The sequence below is a fragment of the Pleurodeles waltl genome, chromosome 1_2, assembly GCF_031143425.1.
Source record: "Pleurodeles waltl isolate 20211129_DDA chromosome 1_2, aPleWal1.hap1.20221129, whole genome shotgun sequence".
NCBI classification, from domain to species: domain Eukaryota; kingdom Metazoa; phylum Chordata; class Amphibia; order Caudata; family Salamandridae; genus Pleurodeles; species Pleurodeles waltl.
In genome coordinates, this window is record NC_090437.1 from 901,434,832 (window position 1) to 901,455,115 (window position 20,284).

Genomic DNA, 20,284 nt, shown 5'->3' on the forward strand with positions numbered 1-20,284 from the left:
TAAGAATAGGTGGCGAATTTCAGAACTTTGGATGTGTTTTCTTATAACCACAATGTCCCCTCCAGTGAAGTTTTCAATGTGAGTTTGAGATATATATATCCTGTCACTTGCAGTCTTAGTTTGATGTCACACTGCAGAAGTTCCTCTGTGTCCTTACTACTTACATAAAATATATCCTATAAGATTTGAACTATATATTTTGGGGCCCACATAAAGTTTTTCTTTCTTGAAGAAACTGCATCAGGTCTCCGCATAAAAGTAGGTGGATATAACATTTGTGGGAATATTTTGTATTCTGTGGAAGAGTCTCACAACATGGCCAACACATTGGATAATTTAATACCTTTCGTTTATCCTGACAACATTCTAGTATGATTTCATTTACTACAGAAAGTCAAGAATTACTGTAACTTGTCACTTCATATTTACGAACACATACTTAAATAATACATAGACATTGATTACCATATAATATTTTATTGCATTAAATGTCAGGCAGTTTTTTTCTGTTATCAAAAATACATAGCACTTGGCAGTCGAAAGCTTGTAATTCTCATGGGATAATATCAATGCTGGAGGCAGCAGCTTTCGCAGTGTTTCTAAGGCCCATGTATCGTGGCGCAGGTAAGTATGACAAGTTATTTTTTTGTGTTTTCTGAGAACCAAAGTCCCTGTTGACCACTGAGAACAAACTATACTCTTTTAAAAAGTATCATAGAAAGCATAACTTCTCAAAAGTTAAAATAAGTTGGATGTAAGGCAAAAAATGTCAACATTTACATTGTGTATTTAGATCTGCATCCATAGATATATACACTTTGATTATAACACTGAGGCAGGGAGTTGGTTTCGACCCTGTTATGATATTCTTGGAAATAATTAATGGCAGAATTACATCACAGTGAAATATACGCTAATATGGTTGACACTGCTTGGCAACCCTGTTCAAATCGAGTAGGAGAGGGAGCCTGCATTACAGCATGCACACAGTGTTCCTGAACATCAGCAGAGGGTGAGGTAAATCGAGATGGATATTCAATCAACGTCTCCTACAACACACTTCTTTGTGCTTGAAAACCCCTTGGCATCAAAATGGAGGACCAATATGAAGAAAGTAAGAACCAACATTAGGCACACACATTTCATTTGAACACTTTACGGTTGTCAATTAAAATGATGAAGTGTTAAAACATGTATGGATACGTTTATACATCCACATTGTATGGTGCGCACCCAAAATATAAGTAAAAATAGTAGTACGTGTTGGATGTAACATTTAGGCATCATGGCATCGGAAATGTAATTGAAAAGACAACTGAGTCAGCATGCTGTCAGTCTACAAAGACAGCCTATTGTACTGTGATTTCTAACTTGGCATTTTTTCGACATGTGTAAATATGGTGATTAAGCTAAAGCATCATAAAGTTCGACAATGATAGGGAATATATGAAAAGCAACAATGCTCAATTCTAAAATGTTATGGTTTACAAAGTTAGTACGTCATCAAAGTTAAAAAGAATATCATTGTCCAATACAGTACTTATTAGAGCTGTGTAACAAGGCAGTGGTACTTTGGCTGACAACTGCTGTACATGGCACCCGCATGCCATTGCGTGGCCACAGTCTCCCTCTACTTCAACAAGAGGATGGTTAGCAGCAGCTCCCCTGCTTTTATGGCGAGTGCATGGTTACTATAATATGGCTTCCTGTGTCACACCGAGTCTACCTTCACTTGGTTATTGTTTGTAACCATTGGCGATGGCTTACTTTTGATCCTTTCAGCTGCGTCGTTGGAGCTCTCCTGAAAGAACATCTTTGCAGTACAGATAGACACAACAATCCTCTTGTATTCCCTTCTGAAGTTCTGATTCAGAAGCCCGTAGATGATGGCATTAAGGCAGCTGTTGAAATATGCCATGTAATAACTGCCCACAAACAACCACTCCGGGATCCTAGGCATCACTGTGTCTGGATTGACCGCCACGGCCAGGCCTATGAAGTTTAACGGGGCCCAGCAAACGGCAAACAGAACAAATACTACAAACATGGTCACAAAGTTCCTGAAGTCATGCGGTTTCAGCTTGGGCTTGTTATCTGGCTTGACCCTGCGACGCACTTGAATGACCAAGATCCAGATTCTTAAGTAACAAAATGTTACTATGGCTATTGGAAGCATGAAATGGAAAAACACCACAGCTATAGTATATGCTGAGCTCACCGACTGTGCAAAGGTACATGAATAAACCCTGGGGTCATACTGCAGTGACCCAACAAACAAATTTGGCACAATAGCAACAAAGGTCAGCACCCAGATAAGAATGACGTAGCACAAGGAGTTCTTGTCACTGTAGAGCTTATCGTACTTGAGGCTGTGGCAGATGTAGCAATAACGGTTGATGGCGATGCCAGTGATATTGAATATAGATCCGATGACGCTGATCCCCATCAGAAAGCCACTGATTTGGCAGTGCAAGTACCCCAAATTCCATCCTTTGTGAAATATAGAAGTCAAGACAAGAGGGTACGGATAGAACGCCACAACCAGGTCTGCAATTGCCAGGCTGACCACAAATATGTTTCCTGAAAAAGAAAAACAGAATTTTAATATTGGGGTCTGTCCACGGTTCCTTTACTTTTTATTTTCCGTCTTCGAAAATAATATTAATTTTCATCAAAATGAGATATGTTCTTATACAACCCGGGCCCAATACTAGAAAATGCAGTGGTGCTGGTAAACTTGTGAGCCAACATTTGTCAATTCAATAGCCTGCACTAGTGCAATTTTTTCACCAACGTCAAAGGTACACATTTTTGAACTGGCCACTCATTATAACTCTACCAGCACTGGTGAAATCTATGCAATCTGGACTTATGTGAGACAGATAAAGCAAACACTTAACTAAAACAATCTGAGAGCAAAATGTCAGAGTTGAACCCAACAAACGGATTGCTCAATTCATTTGTACTGAAGCGTTTTAAACTGTAATTTATCACAGAAGTCGTTATGATAATTCCGTGGCAGGTAGCCAATAATGATATGTCTAAGTAAAACAGGCAGCTTTCATTTGCACCACAATTATTTTCAGATAGCTGTGTGAAATAGTTCTGAGAGGAACAATTGAATAGACCAAATGTGAAAGACTCAAAGTTTCATCCATATCAGATATGTGTGAGATTGAGAAGTAAAGATTGTGTAAAATGGTCATTTAAAGATAGTCTCAGTACTACCTAATGTAATCTCAAATGTAACCACAATACTTTGATATATCAGTTTCAAATACGTGTCCATATTGTACCTAACAAGAACATTTGAGCTGTCTACTTTAGACTACTGCAACAGTATCAAGAGGAGCAAACCCAATAATTAGCTGCAGAAACCTCAGATAATCATGAACTAGAAAGCCAGATTCTGCTTCAATTAATGAAAAGTGCAACATTAATCCCCTGTCCTACAATTACTTCACTAGATTCTCGTGGAGCAGTGGCTCACACTTTGCCAGCAATAGGCAATATATAAAAAGCAGCAATACTCAGTTCGAAAATGTTATGGTTTACAAAGTTAGTACTGCCTCCAAGTAAAAAAGATCACCATTACCCAATACAGTACTGTCATTAGAGCTACGTAACAAGGCAGTGATACTTTGGTTGACAACTGTTGTTCATGGCAGCCACATGCCATTGCGTGGCCACAGCCTCTGCTGTAGGAGGATGGCTAGCAACGCCTCCCCCACACTTATGGCGAATACTATGCTACCATAATATGGGTTCATGTGTGACACCGAGTCTGCATTTACTTGGTTATCTTTCGTAACCATTGGCGATGGCTCACTATGGTCGGAAGGTAACAGTCCTTCACATCCCCAACACTGACTCTACATCAATGAAAAGACAATCAAAGTTGGTGCACCCTACTTGACATCCCCTCCAGGACATTCCCTCTTGTCAGCAGATGAAAGCCTTTGACTCATAGTCAGCCAGACTAGTGCCGAACTATGTCTATGCACAGACAAACTTGGACTTCATCAATCACAAGGACCCTCTGCTGTTTAAACTAGTCTAATTTCCTGAACAAGTAATCACCACTCAGTCAGTCACACAACCACCATGGATTATGTGTCTATAAACCAAGAATCTGTTTTTCAACTTCAACCTGACAACCAACTGCTTGGAAGTGGCACCGGCTGTCATCTGGAACTCAAATGTCCTTTTTTCGAAGCATTAGAAAGACATTTTTTAAGAAACACACTGCTAAATAACATTACAGGTAAATGCAGAATTTTTCAACTTTCAGGGGATTCACATGTTCTAAGGCGTGAGTGAAAGATGGCATGTGGCTCCTAATACAAATATAAAGAAATAAATAAACCATTAAGCAAAACCAAAAACCATAGTGCTTTAATGCCGTAGCCAAATAATTGTATTGTACTAGTTTTGTGGCTGAGATTACTGTAGAGATTGCTGTATTTGTCCATTTCGTTGAATTTTATAAGCATTTATAAACGGTAACACTGTCTTGAGCCATCACTACTGATACATGTATGTTCGAAGCTTGCAGTTTGGTACCGCATTGTCCACCAGGACTAGTACTCAGCCGGTGAGATCAAATCAACTCTTTTTTAATACCTTCAGACAAGCCTTTTATATGGATAAGTGAATATCAGCACCTACCTCTTGATAAATATGTTTCCCTTTCTTGCATCCTTAAAGTGGCAGCCTCAGCCCACAAGTTTGAACTCCGTACTGGGCCGGACTGGGACCCAAAAGCAGCCCTGGCAAAACTGCGTAAACCAATCTCTATCCCTTCCTCCTCCTCTCACTTCTCTCTTTACTTTCTCTCTCCTATTTCTTTTCCCTCTCCCTGCTGTTCGGGGAAGTGCTGGATGAAACAAATGGTCAGAACAGACCAGCGCACGGTCAGGCTGGCCTAAAGGGCACTCTGGCAGGGCCTAAGGGGCAGGTCTGACAGATAAGTGTTCTTTGGCTGTTTTAAGTCTTGTTTTATGGTCTGGTGGGCCGGTTTTTATTGTTTATCCATTCGATATTTCCACAAACAGTGCTTGCAGCAAGCACAAATGCATGCTGTTTCCCATGCTTTGCAATACACCTATACAGTATGTCTTTACAAGTTTAAAACTGCCCTAATTTGCAAATGTGGGCAACATTTTTATCTAACTGATTCACTAATGGGGGGCCACTTTTCATTTGATGCCAAGAGCGATTTTCTGTCTCAGTCAGAACCTGACTCCCTAGCCTGAGTTTTAACCAAGAATAACTATGAAACTTTTTGTCACATATGTGTTTTCTGTAATACTCATCTTCTTATTAATTATTAGATATGAAACAGATGTGCCCTGATCATAAACTTTCTTTGATATCAACACCCCTAAGACACTAACTTCTTCATCATTACAAAAGCAGGTGCAATCATGTCAACAATAAAATCAAATGAACAATTGTTTTTGAGAATTTTGTATATACTTTTCTTATGCAATAGATTAATGTCCATATTGCCGTTTTGGAGGGCCACCTGCAAAATTAAAATTCATAATACTGTATTAGTATGTAAATAAATTACATATCACTATTATTAAAAAGTAGATTTTTAATTGGGGAGAATGGGAGTCTACCATAATTAATAAGGCACTAACGCCTCATTTATGAGGCTCTATAGGCACACTGTGCCACTGGAGCATCATTTTTATTTTATGCTTGGGTTGTACAGTGTGCCATCCCATATTTACAAGACCACGCTAAGCCACCTTGCGTGTCTTTTCATGGATTTGTAAATATGGGCCCCTTTCATGCATAACACTGCATGAAAGGCGCTTTCCACAGCTGTTCCTTGGGGTGTTCCCACGCAACACCCATGGAACACTATTTACAAGTCTGGGAATGTGTAAGATTCCTACGCCACCTCAGAGGTGGCTCAGAAGTGGTGCAATAAGGGGAACTATATTTATTCCTCCCTGTTTTTTTCTCTCTCTTTGTGTGCTGCATTCTGATAGGAAAATACAACTCTTGATTGTTTTTGTGTCAGAAAGTGTCCCTTCCTGCACAAAAACAATCATCCACACAACACAGGCATCCTTGCACCATGTGCAAGGACACCTGCATTGGCGCAAAGGCAGCAATTTGTGTGACATCGCATGGGGATAGGACAGAAATGCTCTGTATCTACAAGATGCAGTGCATATCCGTCCTCATAATCCTCCAGTGGGGCAAACCTGAAATCTATAACTATTGAAATCCTCTCAACATTGGGCACCTTTGCTGCACATTCCTGCTGTAGCTCAAGAGGCGTTGTAAGTTTTAATGTTCTAAGTTCCAACTTTTCAGGATTTTTGGAACAACTCCTGTGGGTCACTTTTAAGTCTCCTAGCACCTATGTGAAAGCATTTCAAAGCTAGGATGCACTCCAGCAGAGGCCACCAGCAACTAGCAGGGTCCAGTCCAGGTCCAGTTGTTACTGGTAGGTTGGGCATTTCAGGAAAAATGCCTCTTGCAGCTTGTTGCATTCCTATAGCCAACCACCTAGGTGGCAAGCCAATTAACCTTTGGAGTCCACATTTTAGTCCCCGGTACAAGTGGGAGCAGGTCCAGAACTTTAAGTCTCCCATAAGGCTCATACAACATATTTTGTCTTTTGTTCATCCACATATAGAGAGAGTGTTCTGATGAGCTCTGGGTGAAGTGCCACTTTTGTAGATTTCAGTAGCAAGTGTGGGGTGAATCCTGGATAACCCCTAACCAATTAAAACAAGTTCCCAGTGGCAATACTTCCCTTTTCTTCAGCCTTACTGCAAACTATCTGTTAGAAATGGGGTTTCTGGTTTGCTAGGGTATGCACATAAGTCAGGCAGAACCCACCACTGTTGTCAGGGAAAGTAAGTTGCACTCAAAAGTTAACCTGTGCACACCCCCAGTAGCTTGGCACAGAGCAGTCAGGCTTATCACCAGAGGTATTGTGTAAAGCGTCTGCGCAACACACTCACACCAGTGACACAATATATACTCCACAAAAGAGACTCCACACAGGAATATATATAAAAGTATATTTCTGATATTATATATATCATAGTCCAAAATAGCATAAATCATAAATATTTTGCATGTAATGCAATTACTGTAGTCGGACTCAGTATTCTGGCAATGCAAGGCAAAAATGGCATCATAAAAACAGTAAATACTTGGGTCCTGAAATGCATTTAGTTATCACAGAAGCAAGGTACATGAATCATCACAGTATTATAATGAACCTGTAGGGAGCAAGAGTGCCTGCTCGCCTACTACATGAGGTATGGCAATTCCTGTAGCCTTTTAATCCTGAATGCTGAAAAGTCGGGGCCTCCTGTGAGGTCTTACCCTGGAAGACTACAGTGGTCTTGGTGCCCCCAAGAATCAGCTCCAGTGAGGACGAACAACCCCATTGCAGGAGAAGGGGTAGGGGATGACCTGACCTGTCCCATATACAATTCTGAGAGTGGCAACTTTCTGCGACCATGCAGTGCAGATTTCGAGTGCCTGGGGCACACACAGTACCTGTGTAAGCTCCTGGTGAGTTCTGGCTTGAACCGTACTCAGCGTGAGCATGAGAGGCTTCCATAGACCTCCCTTAGTTGTCTGCAGGGGAAATTAGCTCCTCCCTCAGGGGTATGGCACGGCTTTGCTGTCCTCCAAAAAGCGGCCTGGATTCCTGGTCAGGGCTGCCGCTGAGGAGTGTTACTGCAGTTGCTAGCAATAATGGACACAATGGCCTGAGGGCCGTCATCAGGATGCAGAGTACTTTTTTTGTCGCTGGGGAAATCAACATGGTCTCGGCTATGCGCCCAGTGCGAAAGCAGCTCAGGGGTCAGTGCATGCAGCCCATGTGGTGCAAGTCCAAAGGGCCAGAGAAAGAGGTGTTGCACTCAGCCTCTCAGGGCGCCCAGGATGCTTTAATAGGGGAGCACACACCAGTGTAGAATCCAGGTGTTCCCTTTGACAAGCATTCACATGCGCTGGTAAAGGGACAAGAATACAGCTCTGTAGGAGGCTGGCCTGGCTTATAGTGGGTACCTGATGGTACCTACACCTTGTGCCAGGTCCAGTTATCCCTTATTAGTAGATTAGTAGTGTTCTAGCAGCTTAAGATGCTAGAGGTAGCTATAGCAGAGCAGCTTAGGCTGAACTAGGAGACATGCAAAGCTCCTACTATACCACGTATATCATATAGCACTACTGGGAGTGTAAGAAAACACCAAGGGTGTCCAAGATACCCCACCCCAAGGCCCTGAAAAGTAGGAGTAAAGTGACCCTACTCCCCCAGAAACACACTAAAGTTGTGATCGGAGATTCTGCAAAGACCACAACTGACTGCACAGCACTGAAGATGGAATCCTGGACCTGAGGACCTTTAAAGGAAGGGGATCAGGTCCAAGAGTTATGACAGTTTCGAGGGGGGGCAGGAGCCCACTCAACCCCAGATGAAGGTGCAAAATGGCTGCCTCTAGGTGGAAGAAGCTGAAGATTCTGCAACAACGGAAGGTGCCAGGAACTTCTACTTTGCATAGAAGATGTCCCACGGCGTGCTGGAGGATGCAGAGTTGTTTCTTTGGAGAAAGACCACAAACAAGCCTTGCTAACTGCAAATGTCATGCTTGAAGAAAAAGGGTGCTGCCCGGGCCCAGGAGGACCAGAAGGTCGCCACTTGGAAGAGGAGACAGAGGGGGCTCTCAGCAACACAGGGAGCCCATGCACAAGAAGGCAGCACCCGCAGAAGTACTTGAACATGGGTTCAAGAAAACTGAGCACGGCGGTTATCTCAACACTACAAAGGAGGGTCCCACGAAGCCAGTGGTCAACTCAGCGAGCTGAGCAATGCAGAACGGAGTGCTGGGGACCTGGGCTGTGCTGTGCACAAAAGATTCCTTGCAAAAGTTCACAGAAGCCCTAGCAGCTGCAGTTCACGCAGTACACAGGATTATTGTCTGGCGAGGGGAGGCTAGGACTTACCTCTGCCAAATTTGGACAGATGGACCATTGGACTCTCGGGGTCACTTGGATCTACCACATGTGTTCCAGGGACAATGCTCGTCACAATGAGAGGGGACCCAGAGGACTGGTGAAGCTGAAGTTTGGTGCCTGCGTTAGTAGGGGGAAGATTCCATTGACCCACTGGAGATTTCTTCTTGGCTTCCAGTGCAGGGTGAAGGCAGACAGCCCCCAGAGCATGCACCATCAGGAAACAGTTGAGAAAGCCAGCAGGATTAGGTGCTACAATGTCGCTGATAGTCTTCTTGCTACTTTGTTGCACTTTTGCAGGCGTCCTGGAGCAGTCAGTGGTCGATCCTTGGCAGAAGTCGAAGAGGGAGATGCAGAAGAACTCTGGTGAATTCTTGCATTCATTACCTGAGGAAAGGCCCACAGGAGAGACCCTGAATAGCCCTCAGAGGAGGATTGGCCACCTCATCAGGTAAGAGCTTATCAGGAGGGGTCTCTGACGTCACCTGCTGGCACTGGCCACTCAGAAGCCTCCATTGTGCCCCCACACCTCTGGATTCAAGATGGCAGAGGTCTGGGACACACTGGAGGAGCTCTGGGCACCACCTCTGGGGTGGTGATGGACAGGGGAGTGGTCCCTCCCCTTTCCTTTGTCCAGTTTCGTGCCAGAGCAGGGACTGGGGGTTCCCTGGACCGATGTAGACTGGCTTATGCAAGGAGGGCACCATCTGTGCCCTTCAAAGCATTTCCAGAGGCTGGGGAGGCTACTCCTCCGCAGTCCTTAACACCTATTTCCAAAGGGAGAGGGTGTAACACCCTCTCTCAGAGGAAATTCTTTGTTCTGCCTTCCTGGGCCTGGGCTGCCCAGACACCAGGAGGGCAGAAGCCTGTCTGTGGGTTGGCAGCAGCGGTAGCTGCAGAGAAAAACCAGAGAGCTGGTTTGGCAGTACCCGGGGTCCATAGTGGAGCCCCGGGGAGGCATGGGATTGGCACCCCAATACCAGATTTGGCATGGGGGGAGAATCCCATGATCTTAGACATGTTACATGGCCATATTGGGAGTTACCATTGTGAAGCTACATATTGACCTATATGTAGTGCATGCGTGTAATGGTGTCCCTGCACTCACAAAGTCCAGGGAAATTGCCCTGAACTATGTGGGGGCACCTTGGCAAGTGCCAGGGTGCCCACACACTTAGTAACTTTGCACCTAACCTTCACTAAGTGAGGGTTAGACATATAGGTGACTTATAAGTTACTTAAGTGCAGTGTAAAATGGCTGTGAAATAACGTGCCAGTTATTTCACTCAGGCTGCAGTGGCAGTCCTGTTTAAGATTTGTCTGAGCTCCTTATGGGTGGCAAAAGAAATGCTGCAGCCCATAGGGATCTCCTGGAACCCCAATACCCTGGGTACCTAGGTATCATATACTATGGAATTATAAGGGTGTTCGAGTATGCCAATTAGAATTGGTGAAAATGGTTACTAGCCTACAGTGACAATTTTAAAGGCGGAGAGAGCAGAAGCACTGAGGTTCGGTTAGCAGAGCCTCAGTAACACAGTTAGGGGGTCATTCTGACCATGGCGGTAATTACCGCCATGGCGGAGGTCGGCGGTAGCACCGCCAACAGGCTGGCGGTGCACCGCTGGGCATTCTGACCGCGGCGGTTCAGCCGCGGCCAGAAACGGAAAGTCGGCGGTGTACCGCCGACTTTCCGCTGCCCGTCTGAATCCTCCATGGCGGCGGAGCGCGCTCCGCCGCCATGGGGATTCTGACACCCCCTACCGCCATCCTCTTCATGGCGGCTCTCCCGCTATGAACAGGATGGCGGTAGGGGGTGCCGCGGGGCCCCTGGGGGCCCCTGCCGTGCCCATGCCAATGGCATGGGCACGGCAGGGGCCCCCGTAAGAGGGCCCCAAAAAGTATTTCAGTGTCTGCCCAGCAGACACTGAAATATGCGACGGGTGCAACTGCACCCGTCGCACCTTCCCACTCCGCCGGCTCAATTCTGAGCCGGCATCCTAGTGGGAAGGTTGATTTGCCCTGTGCTGGCGGGCGGTCTTTTGGCGGCCGCCCGCCAGCACAGGGCAAATGTCAGAATCACCGCCGCGGTCTTTCGACCGCGGTGCGGTGTTCTGACGGCGGTACCTTGGCGGACGGCCTCCGCCGTCCGCCAAGGTCAGAATGACCCCCTTAGTCACTACACAGGGGCACACATTCAGGCCACAAACTATGAGCACTGGGGTCCTGGCTAGCAGGATCCCAGTGAGACAGGCAAAAACAAACTGACATATAAGTAAAAATGGGGTAACATGCCAGGCAAGATGATACTTTCCTACAAGCTCTCCACACTCTGAAAAGCAAAGCAAGCCCGTCCCATCTGCTATGTTTGAGAGTACAAAGGGAGTCCCCACATCCACAGAGGACACACAAACAGCACTCCTCACACGCTGATGAAGTGAAAGGGATTAAACACTCACCAGATGTTTGTGGTGCACACCTGGACTGGAGGCATGTAAAGCACTCACCATGCACGATGAGTGCAGGGACAGCATCCAAACACTCAGCACAATCTGGGCCCCTGGAAGCATGCAGACAGCGATGGGCAGGCAGACCAGAACAACTAGACCTGCAGGCTTAAGGATGATCTCTCCTTGCAGCACCACAGTGTCCCTGCAGAACCGAGACAAGGAACAGCCGGCACCAGGGCAATAAAGCAACAAACAATTAATGTAATCTTTTAGGCCACCGAACAAGTAGCAGGCAGCAGGGCAACAGCAGAAGAGCAGTCCAGATGAGTCATTTGAGCAGTGCAGAGGTTCAGTCCCAATTGACAGAGGTTCAGTCCCAGTTGCAAAAGTGCTCTAAAAACATGGGGTCAGAGGCCCTGTTCTTGTATTCAAAAATGTCTTTGATGTAAGGGGTGACTTTAAAGGAACCCTTTCAAGTGTAACACAACCCCTTTCAACCCAGCCCTGACTCCAAACATCAGTAGGGAATAAATCAGTACTTTGTGCGAGGGCAGGACACAACCTATTGACATGTAAGGTGTGAACGACCTCTCTGTCTCCCATCCCAGGAAGACTATCAATATGCAGATGGATGCAGATGCCTCTTTTGTCACATCCAGCCCCTTCTGTGTTATGGCTGTCTGGAAAGTATGCACAAAGTGTAACTGTCACTCTGCCCTAGATGTGGATTGGAGTCAGGCTGCAGAACTGTAGACCTACAAGCAGGGAGAAATGCCTGCTTCTGAAAGTAGATTTTCTAAAACACTAATGTAAAACCCAACTACACTGGTAAGCATGCTTTCTCACTACCATTCCAAACATATCAAACATATCCATGATTCTCCTTTCAGATCTGAAATTATCACTAAAAAATATGTAAGAGAATTCCCAATGCTAGCCTATGAGAGGAGCAGCCCTCGCAGTAGTGAAAAATGAAATAGGCTGTTTGTCACTATTAGGCCATGTAAAACATAAACCTACATATCCTAACTTTTACATAAACAGCACCCTGCCCATAGGGCTACGTAGGGCCTACCTTAGGTGTGACCTAGCGATGGTAAAAAGGGAGTTTGAAATGCCAAGACAAGGTGTCAGTAACCTGCACTGGCAGGCCTGAGACAGGTTTGAAATGCTATTTCTGTGGGTGGCAATAATTCCAGACCCTGGGTATATGGTATTCCACTTTACACAGGTCTCATAGGTAAATTAAATTCGCCAAATAGGTGTAACATAATCATATCACGTTTTAGGGGAGAAAGCACATGAACCTTAGCACTGATTACGAGTGGTAAATTGCCCAGAGTTTTAAAGCCAACAGAAAGTGGGTCAGACAAATAGAAGGCAAAAGGTTTGGGGATAACCCTGCAGAAGGGGCCATTTCCAACACTATCTCAATGTTAATATTCCGAGGCAACTCCAGGAGAGTAGGCCCTTACTGCCTTTGGATGCTGCTGTGTCAGCCAAGGGTGTATTTAAGGAAAGAGCAGGCCCCTCCTCCTCAACCACAACAAACTAGTTCTGGGACCAACTGCCCCTCTCGCTTAGCTCATCACAAGCAGACTGAAGAGGACCCAGGTAACAAAGCCTTCTCTTGCCCAGCTCTCAATTTACGCCTAACTATTAAAGGGCAAGTCTCACCCTGGTCTCTTTCAAATTAATAAAATTACGGAACCCTCCACCACTGCCCAGCATGACCTGATAGGAGACACAAATTGCACACCCATGTCTCCCTAGCCAAAGCCATTAGCCATTCCTTTTTTCTGGAAGCAGTTTTCACACCTCATTATGACTTGATCCAGGTGCATGTAGGCTAATGCTAATTAGCTTACTGAAGATTTTCAGGTATTAAAAGTTTAGCTTTTTGGAAGCCACTTTCTCAAACATTTATTAAAAATACAACCTTACCAATAAATTGGACTTTTGATTATCATTAAAATTAGTGGTTTAATTATGGCTGTAGTCGGTCCCCAAATTAAAGCTAGCAGAATTGTGATTTTATTGAACTTAATTTTCTTTCATAGGACAGCTTCTTCCCTTTTACAATGAAAATATATTTTGTTGCTCTGATACTATAAGTACATTCCAACAATAAACTGTTGCATGTTCCACTTTTAATTATGAGGCACCCTACTGCATAGGCTACAAGGTTTACATAGAGCAACATGCTTATTATTTAAAAGTAGGATTCATTTCTGTCTAAAGTTTGTTTGCCTACAGATTTAAAAGTTGTAGGAATCAGGTAGCACAGGTAGGCCTGAAGCCATGTTTCTTTTGTCAGCCTTGTGGATTGCACAGCATGTGCTGTAGTTCACATAAGACAGTTACCTTTCCATGCCATTGCTGTATTTTCTGCACCATACACTATGGCCTAACTGGGAAGCTAAATAAGTCATTATTAGCAGTTAGCGAATTTGGCCATGGTTTAGGAATCAGGACACATACAATGGGGACTGGACAGCAGTGGCCCAGTTTGCATACTTCAAAAACCAGTAATATCAGTTCACAAAAAAATGGGGGTGGTCATACAAGAAGACACATTTTCACACAACTATGTAGCCCCGGTAGACTATTTTATAAACTCACATTAATTTTGCACATTCCCAAGGGTTTACATTAATATATCCCGCCATTAACAAACATCAAATGAACACAGCTATGTAGTGAATCACATACAAATTCATTATTTCTGGATTATAAAATCATCCATCACAATTGCCAAGCTTTTTTACTGAGAAAATCATTTCAGCAGAAGCAAGATAAAGGGTCAGTCTGCAGTGGTGTTTTTAGAAGTGAATTTTAAGAAGGCAGTCTTTGGGCTACAGGTAGAACTGGTGAGGCCACTTGTGAAGGATATATTTTTCTACAATTGTTAAACCTAACTGTGTATGTACAGTCTGCCAGGCCTAGAGAAATCTTCACTCAAATGCAGTCCATTGTGTTAGAGGCTTTGTAAATAAATGGCAAGACTAAGTTAATATATTCTGAACTGTAGCGCTCTATCATCATATTTTGTATATTTTAGTTTCTTGATCCAAAAAAGAAAAACAAATCACTATTGCTACCCTATGCAGAGAATCCCAGGTCTTAATTCCATTCGTAAGTATACAGAGATGTTCTAATACAAGTTTTTGAAAGGTAGAAGTTATAACATACTGTTTCCATAGTACTTGGAGTTACAAAACACACACCTAACTACAAAGCCCTGTAATACTGCACTTAGAAGCGAGAAATATGGAATGGCAAGTGGTTATGGGTTGTTGTTGAAAGAAGACAAGATACAGGAGGTGTTGAACAGGGCTACTGGGAAATGGATTTTGGGACCTGGAGGGTGGGGTAAACCAGAAGGGGTGTATGTTTGTGGTGGACGGTACAGATTTGAGTTAACAGAAATAGAGTTACAAATACGTGCATCATCAAAAAAAAACTGTATCAGATCTTTCTGTTACGCATTTTCTTGAATAAATGCCAGCTGTATTGCTGGAATGTGGTTTTAAATTCCTCTGGATGTCTTACTCTTAATCATCAGGCATCAATGGATGCAATGTTGACTGTCTTATTGACAATCAATCAGGTCTTGAAGGTGATGCAGGAAGACTGAAGGAGCCAGCATATTTCTTTGAGGTAGGGTATTACCCTCTCACATTTCCAATGACCTTTGATGAGGCATGCTGTAGCAAGTAGAACCGTCTTTAGTATTTATAGATGGGTTGCTTGGACACTAGCTAATTAAGCATTGCCCCAATCAAGATACATTAGGATCCCTACCTTATAGGCACTCTGAAGTCTTCTTCTGGAAGTAATCGGTTCACTCTACAAAGCTGACACAGTTGTGGCCATAAATTTATTTAGTAAGCAAGTTAGTTAATTGCCTATTTGGTGTGGTAAGGGGCATTCCTATTTTGTCTCATCAAGCCATCCTGGACTTGACCCTATTGCTTATGCTGGCAATGAGACTAACTGTTCTCGAAAGCTTTAGTTCGAGTTATGAAATGGACATACAGATATGAATAAACGAAAGACACTGTCTCAACTGGATGATGTTGGGCTGTTCGTACTCTATACCTGCTGTTTGCTAGGACGGAGTGGTGAATTATTTGAATGACCGGAATGATTTAGGAAATGATTTAAAACATATGATTAGTTTTCCTAAATTGTTTTAAGGGTGGATGTTATGACTATTAAAGCTGGTATCCCTATAAAGATGAAATATATGTTTGTAATGATGGTTCACAATTTAATGAGGTGTATTATATAATGTGTAATGATGGTAGTTGAAATTGGTGCAATCTTCGCCCTCCAATAGAAAAAAAAACTTTTTGGGTGTATAGGTGTACAATGAAAATACTAAAATGAAACATGAGTAATGTTCTGATAATTCAGTAAGGCAGAGTATGAATGCAAATGTGCAATATATGTGAGCATCAAATAGGCCAAACAGGCCTAAATGACACACTTGTAAGTACCCCATGGATGTGTAGAATGGCCTGTCCCAGTGACACATTCCCAAAGATGTGGTTTCTAATACACTTCTTTGAGCTCCCCATGTCCTAATAAACTAGGTGTTTTTATTACCATCAAGCATACAGGTCTCTGCAGGTTTTGTGGAGGGATCCCGCATAACTCTAGGGAGATCATTTATTTGAGGAAGAACATCAGTATAGGAATTAATATGTGACTTTGTAATTGTTCAAAACATGGAAGCACAAATGTATGTAACTTATAACAATAGACAAGGAGTTCGTGAAACTGCTACTTTTTTCCACCGTACTGTGTATTTCTAACGAAAAATGTTACAAATTGTATAACTTCTGGGTTACAACGTTCTCGGCTTAGGCAGAAAGCAGCTCACATCCTGAGAAGACATGGAGTTGGGTTGGGAGACGCAGAGCTGAGCAGATGCCCAGATCGACAGAGTGGGCCCTGGGACTAAGTGTGAAAGACCGAACCCTGAGCAGGGATTCAGGTGGTGAAAGCAGCCCCCGGTTGTAGAGACATGGGAGAAGAGGATTGCGGTCTAGTTTTGGCACTATCAATCAGGGTTGCATTGGTTATCATCTGGCCTTCACAGAGTTCCCTGAGCCCGGCAGTAAGCAGTGCAAAGCTTCAACAGGACAACACACCAAGAGGGTGCCCTGACCAGGGGACCCAGCATCCACGGTGAGACCCTGACCCGTAGGGGCACCCTGGGCCAATCACTATTGCCGACAGACCTTTGACCCCGACTGGAGAGCCCAGTTTGCTTTTGTAATGCTGCTATACGGGGACTGTGAGCAGGCGGAGCCAGCAAGACCAGCAGAGCACTACAGAATGGCCACAGAATGTCAAGAGTGAATGACCCCCCTCTGCTCACTTGATGTGCACCATTGATACTCACGTGTGGGACCCCCCTGCCTCACCAGAACCTGGGCCCCGGTGGAATCTGCGGGGCAGGTTGCTACAAGTGGACACTCTCCACTTATTCATATGAGACCACAAGAGCTTCTGTGCATTGAGGCGTGGTGCCTGATCATTATAGGCAGGTCTGTGCAGGATATTCGCCCTGAATTACAGCTGGGGCTGACTGCACCCCCAGCACACAAGGATATGCACTGCTGAGCCATCTACAACTTTCCAGTTGACCTCGGGGGAGATGGAAGAAGCACATGGCTTGGGTGTTGCAGTGAGTTCTCCATAGTGGTGCTCCCCATTTCTGGACCAATAAGAGTCACACCCAGCATAACAAGGCTCCGGATGCCCTGTGTTTGGCCACTGTATGCCTCCTAGGCCCTAGCTTTGAAGGGGGTGGACTGGTGCTGGCACTGCAAAAAGCAACAGGAGTGCCACCAGCATTGCCAATTAAGAGGGGACTACAACCCCCAGAACTATGAGCACTAAGGAGGAAGGGCAGGACTTCATCAGAACCCAAGGAAAAGGATGGGCCACAACCCCTTTTTTCCACCTATCTACAGATACTGTCTCTTAAATAAGTTATCATTTACATTGTACATCTTTAACTCTTCCTGATGAACACTCTGTGAAGGTGCAAGACCCCAGTGGCCTCCTCTGTGGCGATGGGTACTACCCTGGATGGGTTCCTCAAATAGGCAGCTGGAGTGGTCTCAAAAGAGACTGAGCTAGAATAGCACTATCTCTCACTCTCCCCACCCCTCCATTGTCTTTCTTAGTCCTGGACCAGCCTTGATGGAAGCCCAACTCTGAAATATTAGTGATGAAACAATTATTTTAGATACAGAGCGGAGCCTTAGGGTGACAGTGTTGGTAACAGCTAGCACCTCTTCTTTGACACTAGTTTTTAGGGGAGGCATCTAAATCCCAGCTGGATTTTAACCACAAGAGGCACTCATGAAATTATTCAACACTGGTAAAGTTGGAAACCCGACGTGTACTCGTGTTCGGGGAAGTTTTCTGAATTCGGAAGAGCTCAATATCAGAATAGACGTGCTTGGTAAGCGGCATATTTTGGGGATTACCGACAAGGAATATCTCCCCCAATAGATTTTTAAGTCATCGTAAAATCACGGTATTGCAATATCTAGCCCTGACGAACTCATTGGGAAACCCCCGGACGAAACACGTGTTGGCTGTAAGGTTGGATGTCAGGCCTAAAGTAGCATTGTTGACATAATCATATGTTATGTATGGAGAACATCATTGAATATTTATTGGACAAATTTGGATTTTGACTTTTGACAATGAGACTGGAGCAACCCAGGACAATCTTCTTCAATCCACATTGGAATGGACTTGGTTATTGATTTTGAACAACAGGACATTAAAATGTATACTAAAATGTATTTCTTCTCCAGAAATACATGGAAATTTGTTTTGAATTATTGAATGTTGACTTTATAGTACTTTCCTTTCCAAATTTGTTTTTTAAATTGTGTTGAATAATTTCATGAGTGCCTCTTGTGGTTAAAATTTAGTAATGGTGCTTTCAGCACACATTCTAGGGCTCAGGGGTGGGGCCCTTCTAGGGTGCACCATTTAAGAAGCAATTTCTATCAGATTATCACCTCATTACCTGGAGCGCCTTTATCTCCCATTAAAGTAGACCCGCACAAAGTTAGTAAATCCCAGCTGGATGCTACTACAATTAGGGGGCAGGCAGGAAAAAGGAAAAGAGCTGTGTTAGAAATGGGGTCTTTGGTTGGCAGTCAGGTTACTCCCTGTCCAAACAAGGACCCTCAGTCTAGTCAGGGTAAGTCACACACTATCCAAAGTATCCTGTGCCCACCCTCTGGTAGCTTGGCACTGAGCAGTCAGGCTTAACTTAGAAGGCAATGTGTAAAGTATTTGTGCAATAAATCATACAATAACACAATATAGCACTACAAAATACACCACACAGTGTTTAGAAAAATATATAATATTTATCTGGATATTTGCAGTTCAAAACGATCAAAGATGCAATAAGTAAATCTAGAGATATCACTGAAAAGTGATATAAAGGGGGTGATTCTAAGTCTGGCGGGCGGCGGAGGCCGCCCGCCAGACTTCCCCCTCCAAAATACCGCTCAGCGGTCGGAAGACCGCTGAGGGTATTCTGGGTTTTGCACTGGGCTGGCGGGCGACCGCCAAAAGGCCGCCCGCCAGTCCAGTGCAAAACTACCTTCCCACGATTCGGAGCCGGCGGAGTGGGAAGGTGCGACGGGTGCAGTGGCACCTGTCGCGAATTTCACTGTTTGCAATGCAGACAGTGAAATTCTTTGTCGGGCCCTCTTACGGGGGCCCCACGACAACCCATACCGCCATCCTGTTCCTGGCGGGCGAACCGCCAGGAACAGGATGGCGGCGGTATGGGCTGTCAGAATCCCCATGGCGGTGCCCCCGTCATTTTAGCCCTGGCGGTCTTGGACCGCCAGGGTTAGAATGACCCCCAAAGTGTCTTAAATCTTTTTAAAGCAAACAAAGTCTCTTTCAAGCACAAAGTACCTGCTTCACGTGGAAAAACTCCACAGCAGGCTGCAGAGGAGGAGAAGCGTGAAAACAAAGGGGTGTGCGTTGATTTCTCGGGCCACACACGATGATGCATCGATTAGTTTCCATGCAGAGACGGCTGTGCGTCAATTTCCGGCACTCGTCATGGATCCTCTTTGGGCTGCAGGGTTTTCAGATGCGCCGGGGTATGTGTGTGGAATCCTGGGCTTGTGGCGCAAAGTCACAAGTGCTGCTTCGGAGTTCTTGTCGCAATGCAGGCACCGCGTTGACCTTCTCCTTGTGAAGTGCACTGCATCGTTCTGGTTCGGCGTGCAGTGAAATTCTCACTCCGGGGCAGGCTATGCATTGGTTTTAGCAAGCTGTGCATCGAATTTTCGCTACACAAGGAGTCCAGTTGCAAGAGAGAAGTCTTTTTGGTCCTGAGACTTCTGGGAACAGGAGGCAAAGTCTATTCAAGCACTTCTTCACCACAGCCAGGGAGCAGCAAGGCAGCAGGGCAACAGCAAGGCAGCAGTCCTTCACAGAATGCAGTCAGGTGAGTCCTTTGGGCAGCCAGGCAGTTCTTCTTGGCAGGATGCAGGTTCTGGTTACAAGTTTCTTCTCCAGGAAGTGTCTGAGTTGGAAGGGGCAGAGGCCCTGTTTATATACCCAAATGTGCCTTTGAAGTGGGGGAGACTTCAAAGAGTGGCTTAGAAGTGCACCTGGTCCCCTTTCAGTTAAATCCTGTCTTCCAGGGTCCCAGTAGGGGGTGTGGCAGCCCTTTGTGTGAGAGCAGGCCCTCCACCCTCCCAGCCCAGGAAGACCTATTCAAAATGCAGATGTATGCAAGTGAGGCTGAGTATCCTGTGTTTGGA

The 20,284-nt window shown here is 44.8% G+C and overlaps 1 protein-coding gene across 1 annotated transcript in view; it reads right to left on the bottom strand.

Annotated features, from left to right (window-relative positions):
- Positions 1-461: 461 nt before the first annotated feature.
- Positions 462-20,284, bottom strand: part of MTNR1A (melatonin receptor 1A) — a 1,054,503-nt gene continuing 1,034,680 nt past the window's right edge. Inside the window, exon 2 of the mRNA XM_069200152.1 lies at positions 462-2,580. Within this exon, the coding sequence (XP_069056253.1) occupies positions 1,712-2,580 (869 nt within the window). The 3' untranslated portion in view covers positions 462-1,711. The remainder of the gene's footprint in view (positions 2,581-20,284) is intronic.